Source organism: Oncorhynchus nerka, linkage group LG4, assembly GCF_034236695.1.
Source record: "Oncorhynchus nerka isolate Pitt River linkage group LG4, Oner_Uvic_2.0, whole genome shotgun sequence".
NCBI lineage: Eukaryota > Metazoa > Chordata > Actinopteri > Salmoniformes > Salmonidae > Oncorhynchus > Oncorhynchus nerka.
This window is the reverse complement of record NC_088399.1, coordinates 15,895,864-15,908,132: the sequence shown is the minus strand read 5'-3', so window position 1 is coordinate 15,908,132 and position 12,269 is coordinate 15,895,864. Positions and strand designations below refer to the sequence as shown.

The 12,269-nt window shown below is 43.4% G+C and overlaps 1 protein-coding gene across 3 annotated transcripts in view; it reads right to left on the bottom strand.

Moving 5' to 3' along the window:
• Positions 1-12,225, bottom strand: part of fkbp15a (FKBP prolyl isomerase family member 15a) — a 30,017-nt gene extending 17,792 nt beyond the window's left edge. For 2 of the 3 annotated variants that reach the window (XM_029647518.2, XM_029647526.2), the window contains exons 1-6: positions 12,050-12,225; positions 2,151-2,257; positions 1,779-1,848; positions 1,514-1,583; positions 839-913; positions 460-558 (exon numbers count right to left, since the gene is read on the bottom strand). In XM_029647518.2, the coding sequence (XP_029503378.2) occupies positions 460-558; positions 839-913; positions 1,514-1,583; positions 1,779-1,848; positions 2,151-2,257; positions 12,050-12,219 (591 nt within the window). In that variant the 5' untranslated portion in view covers positions 12,220-12,225. Of the gene's footprint in view, positions 1-459; positions 559-838; positions 914-1,513; positions 1,584-1,778; positions 2,120-2,150; positions 2,258-12,049 lie in introns of those variants that run through there. The other variant, XM_065017258.1, reaches the window with a different exon arrangement.
• Positions 12,226-12,269: the final 44 nt, after the last annotated feature.

Genomic DNA, 12,269 nt, shown 5'->3' with positions numbered 1-12,269 from the left:
ATTATGCACACATGAATCCAGGTGACAGCTAAGATCCCTTATTGATGTCACTTGTTAAATACTCTTCAAGTCAGTGTAGATGAAGGGGAGGAGACATGTTAAAGAAGGATTTTTAAGCCTTGAGACAAGGGTATGGGGGTAAGTGCCAGACACACCGATTTGTGTCAACAATTGCAATGCTGCTGGGTTTTTCATGCTCAACCGTTTTCTGTGAATGGTCCACCACTCAAAGGACATCCAGCCAACTTGACACAATTGTGGGAAGCATTGGAGTCAACATGCGCCAGCATCCCTGTGGAACGCTTTCGACACCTTGTAGAGTTTATGCCCTGACGAATTGACGCTGTTTTGAGGGTCAAAGGGGGGGTGCAACTCAATATTAGGAAAGCGTTCGTAATGTTTTGTACACTCCGTGTATATCTGTCCAGTATGAGAAAAAAAAAGACTTCCGTCATTCACCTCTTTGCAAAAGTCCACTCCAGCTTTCTCAGACTCAAACATCAGGGACCAGTTTTGCCTCAGGTCATCGTAGAATGTTCCATAGTTACCTGGCTGAACCTGAGAAGTCAAATCAGACATAGCCTAGTTAAACACACCACACAGTTAAAACTGATATAGTCTAGTTAAAACACACCACACAGTTAAAACTGATATAGTCTAGTAAAACACACCACACAGTTAAAACTGATATAGTCTAGTAAAACACACCACACAGTTAAAACTGATATAGTCTAGTAAAACACACCACACAGTTAAAACTGATATAGTCTAGTTAAAACACACCACACAGTTAAAACTACACAAGCATGTACACATCATAGGAAGATGTACTACTCACTGTGAAGATGAATCCTAGATGGATCTTGGCAGTTGTGATTGGTTTCTGTTCGCTGCCATAAAGCAGGATCATGTACTGAAGAAAACAATCAAGACGAGATGAAGCAGACAGACAAATGACTTGGCAAACACAAACGTGATGTGTGCATGAACAGAATAAACTTGGGTCCCACTTTACAATAACATTTATTTATGTGGTAGTTACAAAGGCAGATTTACATTATGTTTTACACAACCCTTTTATACAAAAGTTTGTATCACTGCCATAGATTTATTACTGTATCAAGACAAATTAAAACAATTTATCATGAGCCTTTTTCACTCTACACTAAAACAGCCTAGAGTATCTCAAGATCATACAATTAACTGAGTCACATATTTCTTATTAAGTGGTTAGAGCAGAATACAAGACCCTTCATTAATTGAGTTGGAAAATCATATGATTAAATATAAACAGTGCTTGACTTGGGGCGGAGCTCACAAGCACCTCAAATGTTCTACTGCTTGAGTTCCGGCACCTCTTACAGAATATTCACTTTAAAAACATTGCAGAGCTCCAGCACCTAAATAAAAACAGCACTCAAAATGAGTACCAGCACCCATTTCAGTCCAAGCACTGAATGTAAAGAGATGGAGACTTTTACATAGTTTTACATATCCTTCACAGCTCAAGTACCTCTCTGGTTGGATGATTTCCCAGGATAGCAGCTCCCACCTTCCCCTGTTTTGTGTACTGGCCATTCACACTGCAAACACAAAACCATGACGACAAGATCAAACAGGACCTGTGAACACAACAACAAACACACGCATATTCTCTCATGCACGCATCACCTCAAGCACACTAATAATGGACATACTCACATACACATTCAACTCTGAGACATATCAACTCTATCTAGTGATATGGATTTCAGGTGCTTGTTGGTGGACATACTCACAAGTGGAATGCATGAACAGCAGTAGCCAAAAGGACAGAAGGAGTTGGTGCAGGCTTTTGAGGAGATGGGCCTTTGAAAACGCACACAGAGTTAACAAAAACCACGCAGACCATATTTAAACACTTCCATAACGTGAACTTTTGTACCAATCCATTAATGGATGTATTGGAAGAATTGCATTAACGTTTACACGTGGTCTGAAGTCTGTTTAAACTGTACAAGCCACAATACTGAAGAAATGCATCCTTCCTGCTGTCTAGAGGAGTCATAACCTCCCTCTATCCAATCATGTCGGATCAGTGTTTACGTCAAAGGGAGGAAGGAGAGAATGGATTTCACCAGTGTTTAAACAGGGCCTCAGACGTATCTTACTCAGAGCGGTGGGGGTTTTCTTCGGCTGTTTGGGGGCTCTGAACTGGAAGGACTCGTTGCCCTGACTGGCAGCCTGATCCAGATCAAAGAGAGAGGCTAGCTTTGCTCTGTCAACACACAAACACAACGATACTGTATATGGGTAATTCCAAAATATCAGAATTGCACTGGGACTGATTTTTCACTTTAAAAATGTATGCCAAACAAAAAACGTTGAATTAAAAAGTTTAACAAACCACACAACTATGCACAAGGAATACTTTTAACAATTTACACAGAACATTTTACAGAAACACATTTACTGGAAGAACTAGGCAGATGCAAAGTTTGGTAACAGTTTGTTTTTTTATGCGTCCAGGTTTTTCCAAAACTCTGTTAAATCCATGTACAGTGTCTTCATGTACAGTGTCTTCATGTACAGTGTCTTCATGTACAGTGTCTCCATGTACAGTGTCTTCATGTACAGTGTCTCCATGTACAGTGTCTTCATGTACAGTGTCTTCATGTACAGTGTCTTCAGAAAGTATTCACATCCCTTTTCACATTTAGTCACGTCACAGCCTGAATTTAATTTATTACATTTAGAAGAAAAAAATTGTCACTGGCCATAATGGCAAAGTGGAATGATGTTTTCCAAATGAATAAAAAGTTTGAGTCAATAAGATATCAACCCCTTTGTCATGGCAAGCCTAGAATTCAGGAGTAAGAACTTGCTTAACAAGTCATAATAAATTGCATGGACTCACTGTGTGAAATAATAGTGTTTGACATGATTTTTTAATGACTACCTCATCTCTGTACCCTACACATCAAACCATCTGTAAGGTCCCTCAGTCAAGCAGTAAGGTTTTCCAATGCCTCACAAAGAAAGGCACCTATTGGTAATGGCAAAAAACAAACATTGAATATCCCTTTCAGCATGGTGAAGTTATTAATTACACTTTGCATGGTGTATCAATGCACCCAGTCACTACAAATATACAGGAGTCCTTACTAACGCAGTTGCTTGAGAGGAAGGAAACCACTCCGGGATTTCCCCGTGAGGCCAATGGTGACTTTAAAACAGGTAGAGGTTACTCCACAATACTAACCTAATGACAGAGTGAAGAGACATCTGTACAAAATATGCATCCTGTTTGCAATAAGACACTAAAGTAAAAGTGCAGAGAATTTGACAAAGAAATTAACTTTATGTCCTGAATACAAAGTGTTATTTTTTGGGCAAATCCAACAACACGTCACTGAGTACTAGTTCATATTTTCAAGCATTGTGGTGGCTGCATCATGTTGGGTCATGGGTATGCTTGTCATCGGCAAGGACTATGGAATAGAGCTAAGCACATGCAAAATCCTAGAGGAAAACCGGGTTCAGTCTGCTTTTCAACAGACACTGGGAGACAAGTTCACCTTTCAGCATGACAAGGACTTAAAACACAAGGCCAAATACAGACTGGAGTTGCTGACCAAGACGACATTGAATGTTCCTGAGTGGACTAGTTACAGTTCGGACTTAAATCGGCTTGAAAATCTATGGCAAGACTTGAAAATGGCTGTCTAGCAATGATTTGTATTTAACTAGACAAGTCAGTTAAGAACAAATTGTTATTTACAATGAGGGCCTACCCCGGCCAAACCCGGACAACACTGGGCCAATTGTGCGCTGCCCTAGGGGACTCCCAATCACGTCCGGATGTGATGCAGTATGGATTCAAACCAGGTACTGCAGTGACGCCTCTTGCACTGAGATGCAGTGTCTTAAACCACTGCACCACTCGGGAGCCCAACTTGACAGAGCTTGAAGAATTTGAAAAATAATAATGTGCAAATGTTGTACAAAGCAATTTAGGTGTCACAGCTGTTAAATCCATTTTAATCCCACTTTGTAACAACAAAATGTGGAAAACGTCAAGGGGTGTGAATACTTTCTGAAGGCCCTGTGTGTGTGTGTATTCTTTTTTTAAACATTTTGTATTTTACCCTGTTCAACTGACAGCCGAAGTCAGCCCATAAGGCACCTGGCCGCCACAAGGAGTAGCTAAAGCGAGATGAGTCAAGTAAAGCCCCCCCGGCCAAACCCGGACGTTGGGCCAATTGTGCGCAACCCTATGGGACTCCCGGTCACGGCCAGTTATGACACAGACTGGGATCGAACCAGAGTCTGTAGTTATGCCTCAAGCACTGCCTTAGACCACTGCGCTACTCAGGATGTCTGTATGTGTATTTTCAGTAACAGAATTTCAAGGCACAAGGCAATGTTTGTTAAACTTACAGAAGGCAGAATAATTTCACCAAAACGAAATAGAAGTGTTGATATTAGTTGGCAGGGGTCTTCACTTCAACATTGTGTTTTGATGCATTTCTAACACCTTTCAGACTTTTTCCTGGTAGATGTTTTCTGAGACCCCTTTTCCATCTGTTTGACCACAAATCAAAGTCTTTCCTAATTCCAATTTTCTGGGATGGATAATGGTTGGAAAATGCATGTGTATGCCTTAAAACTTCTCAAAATGAGTCTTGTAGCTTTCATTTGACATTCTCCTACGAACTTCACATGTTGGTGTTCATTGACATGTTGGTGCTCATGGGTCCATTAAGACATGTTGGTGCTCATGGGTCCATTAAGACATGTTGGTGCTCATGGGTCCATTAAGACATGTTGGTGCTCATGGGTCCATTAAGACATGTTGGTGCTCATGGGTCCATTAAGACATGCTGGTGCTCATGGGTCCATTAAGACATGCTGGTGCTCATGGGTCCATTAAGACATGCTGGTGCTCATGGGTCCATTAAGACATGCTGGTGCTCATGGGTCCATTAAGACATGCTGGTGCTCATGGGTCCATTAAGACATGTTGGTGCTCATGGGCTCATTAAGACATGTTGGTGCTCATGGGCCCATTAAGACATGTTGGTGCTCATGGGCCCATTAAGACATGTTGGTGCTCATGGGCCCATTAAGACATGTTGATGCTCATAGGTCCATTAAGACATGTTGGTGCTCATGGGTCCATTAAGTCATGTTGGTGCTCATGGGCCCATTAAGACATGTTGGTGCTCATAGGTCCATTAAGACATGTTGCTGATCATGGGTCCATTAAGACATGCTGGTGCTCATGGGTCCATTAAGACATGCTGGTGCTCATGGGTCCATTAAGACATGCTGGTGCTCATGGGTCCATTAAGACATGCTGGTGCTCATGGGTCCATTAAGACATGTTGGTGCTCATGGACATGCTGGTGCTCATGGGTCCATTAAGACATGTTGGTGCTCATGGGTCCATTAAGACATGTTGGTGCTCATGGACATGTTGGTGCTCATGGGTCCATTAAGACATGTTGGTGCTCATGGGCCCATTAAGACATGCTGGTGCTCATGGGTCCATTAAGACATGCTGGTGCTCATGGGTCCATTAAGACATGTTGGTGCTCATGGGTCCATTAAGACATGTTGGTGCTCATGGACATGCTGGTGCTCATGGATCCATTAAGACATGCTGGTGCTCGTGAGTTCATTAAGACATGTTGGTGCTCATGGACATGTTGGTGCTCATGGACATGCTGGTGCTCATGGGTCCATTAAGACATGCTGGTGCTCATGGATCCATTAAGACATGCTGGTGCTCGTGAGTTCATTAAGACATGTTGGTGCTCATGGACATGTTGGTGCTCATGGACATGCTGGTGCTCATGGATCCATTAAGACATGCTGGTGCTCGTGAGTTCATTAAGACATGTTGGTGCTCATGGACATATTGGTGCTCATGGACATGCTGGTGTTCATGGGTCCATTAAGACATGCTGGTGCTCATGAGTTCATGAAGACATGCTGGTGCTCATGAACATGCTGGTGCTCATGGGTCCATTAAGACATGCTGGTGCTCATAGGTCCATTAAGACATGCTGGTGCTCATAGGTCCATTAAGACATGCTGGTGCTCATGGGTCCATTAAGACATGCTGGTGCTCATGGGTCCATTAAGACATGCTGGTGCTCATGGGTCCATTAAAACATGCTGGTGCTCATGGGTCCATTAAGACATGCTGGTGCTCATGGGTCCATTAAGACATGCTGGTGCTCATGGGTCCATTAAGACATGCTGGTGCTCATGGGTTCATTAAGACATGCTGGTGCTCATGGGTTCATTAAGACATGCTGGTGCTCATAGGTCCATTAAGACATGCTGATGGGTTCATTAAGCTGGTGCTCATGGGTTCATTAAGACATGCTGGTGCTCATGGGTTCATTAATCTGGTGCTAATGGGTTCATTAAGACATGCTGGTGCTCATGGGTTCATTAAGACATGCTGTTGCTCATGGGTCCATTAAGCTGGTGCTCATGGGTCCATTAAGACATGCTGGTGCTCATGGGTTCATTAAGACATGCTGGTGCTCATGGGTTCATTAAGACATGCTGGTGCTCATGGGTTCATTAAGCTGGTGCTCATGGGTTCATTAAGCTGGTGCTCATGGGTTCATTAAGACATGCTGGTGCTCATGGGTTCATTAAGACATGCTGGTGCTCATGGGTTCATTAAGACATGCTGGTGCTCATGGGTTCATAAAGACATGCTGGTGCTCATGGGTTCATTAAGACATGCTGGTGCTCATGGGTTCATAAATACATGCTGGTGCTCATGGGTTCATTAAGACATGCTGGTGCTCATGGGTCCATTAAGTCATGTTGGTGCTCATGGGTTCATTAAGACATGCTGGTGCTCATGGGTTCATTAAGACATGCTGGTGCTCATGGGTCCATAAAGACATGCTGGTGCTCATGGGTTCATTAAGACATGCTGGTGCTCATGGGTCCATTAAGTCATGTTGGTGCTCATGGGTTCATTAAGTCATGTCGGTGCTCATGGGTTCATTAAGTCATGTCGGTGCTCATGGGTTCATTAAGTCATGTCGGTGCTCATGGGTTCATTAAGTCATGTCGGTGCTCATGGGTCCATTAAGACATGTTGGTGCTCATGGGTCCATTAAGACATGTTGGTGCTCATGGACATGCTGGTGCTCATGGATCCATTAAGACATGCTGGTGCTCGTGAGTTCATTAAGACATGTTGGTGCTCATGGACATGTTGGTGCTCATGGACATGCTGGTGCTCATGGGTCCATTAAGACATGCTGGTGCTCATGGATCCATTAAGACATGCTGGTGCTCGTGAGTTCATTAAGACATGTTGGTGCTCATGGACATGTTGGTGCTCATGGACATGCTGGTGCTCATGGATCCATTAAGACATGCTGGTGCTCGTGAGTTCATTAAGACATGTTGGTGCTCATGGACATATTGGTGCTCATGGACATGCTGGTGTTCATGGGTCCATTAAGACATGCTGGTGCTCATGAGTTCATGAAGACATGCTGGTGCTCATGAACATGCTGGTGCTCATGGGTCCATTAAGACATGCTGGTGCTCATAGGTCCATTAAGACATGCTGGTGCTCATAGGTCCATTAAGACATGCTGGTGCTCATGGGTCCATTAAGACATGTTGGTGCTCATGGACATGCTGGTGCTCATGGGTCCATTAAGACATGTTGGTGCTCATGGGTCGATTAAGACATGTTGGTGCTCATGGACATGTTGGTGCTCATGGGTCCATTACATTTACATTTACATTTAAGTCATTTAGCAGACGCTCTTATCCATTAAGACATGTTGGTGCTCATGGGCCCATTAAGACATGCTGGTGCTCATGGGTCCATTAAGACATGCTGGTGCTCATGGGTCCATTAAGACATGTTGGTGCTCATGGGTCCATTAAGACATGTTGGTGCTCATGGACATGCTGGTGCTCATGGATCCATTAAGACATGCTGGTGCTCGTGAGTTCATTAAGACATGTTGGTGCTCATGGACATGTTGGTGCTCATGGACATGCTGGTGCTCATGGGTCCATTAAGACATGCTGGTGCTCATGGATCCATTAAGACATGCTGGTGCTCGTGAGTTCATTAAGACATGTTGGTGCTCATGGACATGTTGGTGCTCATGGACATGCTGGTGCTCATGGATCCATTAAGACATGCTGGTGCTCGTGAGTTCATTAAGACATGTTGGTGCTCATGGACATATTGGTGCTCATGGACATGCTGGTGTTCATGGGTCCATTAAGACATGCTGGTGCTCATGAGTTCATGAAGACATGCTGGTGCTCATGAACATGCTGGTGCTCATGGGTCCATTAAGACATGCTGGTGCTCATAGGTCCATTAAGACATGCTGGTGCTCATAGGTCCATTAAGACATGCTGGTGCTCATGGGTCCATTAAGACATGCTGGTGCTCATGGGTCCATTAAGACATGCTGGTGCTCATGGGTCCATTAAAACATGCTGGTGCTCATGGGTCCATTAAGACATGCTGGTGCTCATGGGTCCATTAAGACATGCTGGTGCTCATGGGTTCATTAAGACATGCTGGTGCTCATGGGTTCATTAAGACATGCTGGTGCTCATGGGTCCATTAAGACATGCTGATGCTCATAGGTCCATTAAGACATGCTGATGGGTTCATTAAGCTGGTGCTCATGGGTTCATTAAGACATGCTGGTGCTCATGGGTTCATTAAGCTGGTGCTAATGGGTTCATTAAGACATGCTGGTGCTCATGGGTTCATTAAGACATGCTGTTGCTCATGGGTCCATTAAGCTGGTGCTCATGGGTCCATTAAGACATGCTGGTGCTCATGGGTTCATTAAGACATGCTGGTGCTCATGGGTTCATTAAGACATGCTGGTGCTCATGGGTTCATTAAGCTGGTGCTCATGGGTTCATTAAGCTGGTGCTCATGGGTTCATTAAGACATGCTGGTGCTCATGGGTTCATTAAGACATGCTGGTGCTCATGGGTTCATTAAGACATGCTGGTGCTCATGGGTTCATAAAGACATGCTGGTGCTCATGGGTTCATTAAGACATGCTGGTGCTCATGGGTTCATAAATACATGCTGGTGCTCATGGGTTCATTAAGACATGCTGGTGCTCATGGGTCCATTAAGTCATGTTGGTGCTCATGGGTTCATTAAGACATGCTGGTGCTCATGGGTTCATTAAGACATGCTGGTGCTCATGGGTCCATAAAGACATGCTGGTGCTCATGGGTTCATTAAGACATGCTGGTGCTCATGGGTCCATTAAGTCATGTTGGTGCTCATGGGTTCATTAAGTCATGTCGGTGCTCATGGGTTCATTAAGTCATGTCGGTGCTCATGGGTTCATTAAGTCATGTCGGTGCTCATGGGTTCATTAAGACATGCTGGTGCTCATGGGTTCATTAAGACATGTCGGTGCTCATGGGTTCATTAAGACATGCTGGTGCTCATGGGTTCATTAAGACATGCTGGTGCTCATGGGTTCATTAAGACATGCTGGTGCTCATGGGTCCATTAAGTCATGTTGGTGCTCATGGGTTCATTAAGACATGCTGGTGCTCATGGGTCCATTAAGTCATGTTGGTGCTCATGGGTTCATTAAGTAATGTTGGTGCTCATGGGTTCATTAAGTCATGTCGGTGCTCATGGGTTCATTTACATGGAAATGACCATATGTGTATGGCAACAATACATACAAGTTTTAGTGTGCATGTATGGGAACTTACACAAGCATGAGTATGTTTTGATCACTTCATCACAATGCTTAGCTTGGAATGACAATCTAGTCGAAACAATGCAATCCACTCACAGCCCAATGAAGAGGTAGCAGAGACAATGATGGCATCAACACAGGGTTAAATACTTGTATCATGATTTGTATCATATCCATTCAGTCACTTAGAATTGTTTACATCCAAACAGATACTATCACAGCTTTCCTATCATCCAAACCTTACTTCCCGGGGTAGAGAGAAGAGACAGCATAGCTTTCTAGTTGTTTGCTTAGGTGATTGATTCAATTCGCTCACATTACATTTAGATTAGAAGCCAATATTATCCAGAGCAACATAAAATATAATAGACAGTCAGTGCCCAGTATGAATGTTTGCATGAAAGTTAAGTTGAACAAGTATTTTCTGGTATAATGTGATGTGCTACCAGGCAATAGGCTACAAATGAACATGATCTCTACAATGCAAAACATTTTCCACATATTCCAAAGACTAGAAAAGAGAAAAACACTACTTACATTCTTCAAAATATAACATTTCCTCGCCCTCTGTGCTAAATGCAATATAAAGTGCATTACTAGCAGGGAATATCAGACCCACATGGCATAAACACGACATCCCCAGGCAAGCCTATCCACTCTCTATAGAGATCAGCATCCCATGACATAAACACGACATCCCCAGGCAAGCCTATCCACTCTCTATAGAGATCAGCATCCCATGACATAAACACGACATCCCCAGGCAAGCCTATCCACTCTCTATAGAGATCAGCATCCCATGACATAAACACGACATCCCCAGGCAAGCCTATCCACTCTCTATAGAGATCAGCATCCCATGACATAAACACGACATCCCCAGGCAAGCCTATCCACTCTCTATAGAGATCAGCATCCCATGATATAAACACGACATCCCCAGGCAAGCCTATCCACTCTCTATAGAGATCAGCATCCCATGATATAAACACGACATCCCCAGGCAAGCCTATCCACTCTCTATAGAGATCAGCATCCCATGACATAAACACGACATCCCCAGGCAAGCCTATCCACGCTCTATAGAGATCAGCATCCCATGATATCTATTTAACCCACCCTTGGTGGCCCCTTCCTCAAGAAAGCTAAAACATATTTTTAACTACAGCAGCACTCAAAGCAGTGAACCTTTGGTTAAATAAACTCAACACTCAACCAATAGACAAGCAGCCAGTCCCCCCATGTTTACTTACATGATAGGTTCTCTCTAGTCTCACACTCCAGACCTCTGTGCACAATAGCCTAGGGATGAGGTTAGGTTCTCTCTCAAAGAACACATGTACACAGAACATACTGACCCATGGAACTCCCACCAAAGGTAGTCAGTATGCCACACTACAGACATGGTCGCCAGTTTGTAGCTTCTGACAGAGGCCCTGTGCCAGATGAAGAAGACACCGAGAAGGGGAGGGCAGGTAGGAGAGGAGCTGGCTGGCAAACAGATTGTGTGCCCTGCCAGATGTTTCTCTGATCCTATCCTCTCGGTTCCATACAGTTATGACAAGGAACCATTTAGCAGTACGGTCCATGCTGCTATGGTGCCATACCAGAAAACATCGCGATAAAGCATAGGTGGTCTAATTGGTATATTCCCATTCATTGTGTTCCCTACCATTGCATAGGTGGGACAGGCTTCTCAGCCTAGCTCTGTCACATCCCAAGTAAGGGATAATCAACCAGGGGCTATGAGTTCATTATTTTCCAGAGTCCCTTGTTGATTATCCCTTACACAATCCATTGGTTTAAATTGAATAGTTTTTGTTTAGCTTACCCAAGCTATGAGGCTCTCACACATTCCACCAAATTAGTTTCCCCAAAATCAATAATGCCACCTTTGACTAAGTCCATAGGGCACCCCTGTTTCAACATAGCCACTTCAGACTCACAAATTATAGTTAAGATTTATCCAATGCACGTGGTTAAGGACTGCAAAACAATTTGGGAGGAAGATGAGATAAATATCTAAATCACTATTTAATTCTATATTATTTTTAGGCTTGCTGCACTACTTTTCAATTATTTGAATTATTTTCATGCATCCCTAAATATAGTCTGTAGCCTAATAAACGTTGATACTGTTAGTTACATTGTAACACATTGTTTAAAAAAAGAAACAACGTTTACAATGAAAAAACATGACTTTTCCCTCTTCTCAGTGTATGAAGAATGATCCAATCAAAAGACAATGCGCTTCGCAAGCAAATAAAAAAACAACTGCACATGCGTTTACCTTTTCTCTGTAAACTCACCCGCCTTTAGGCAACAGAAAATCCCCTTCTTGATAACCACAAAACATGTCTAGAACTCTGTGTCGTACCCTTCGAATAGAAAAATACAGGGGGTATTTTATGTCTAGCGAAACATCACACACAAACAGCACGTTCAAGTGATACACTTCAAATATGCCTCCATCCTTCATTTCATGTAGAATGGCCTCAGCTGACTAGTCAACTTACTGTCGTAAAACGG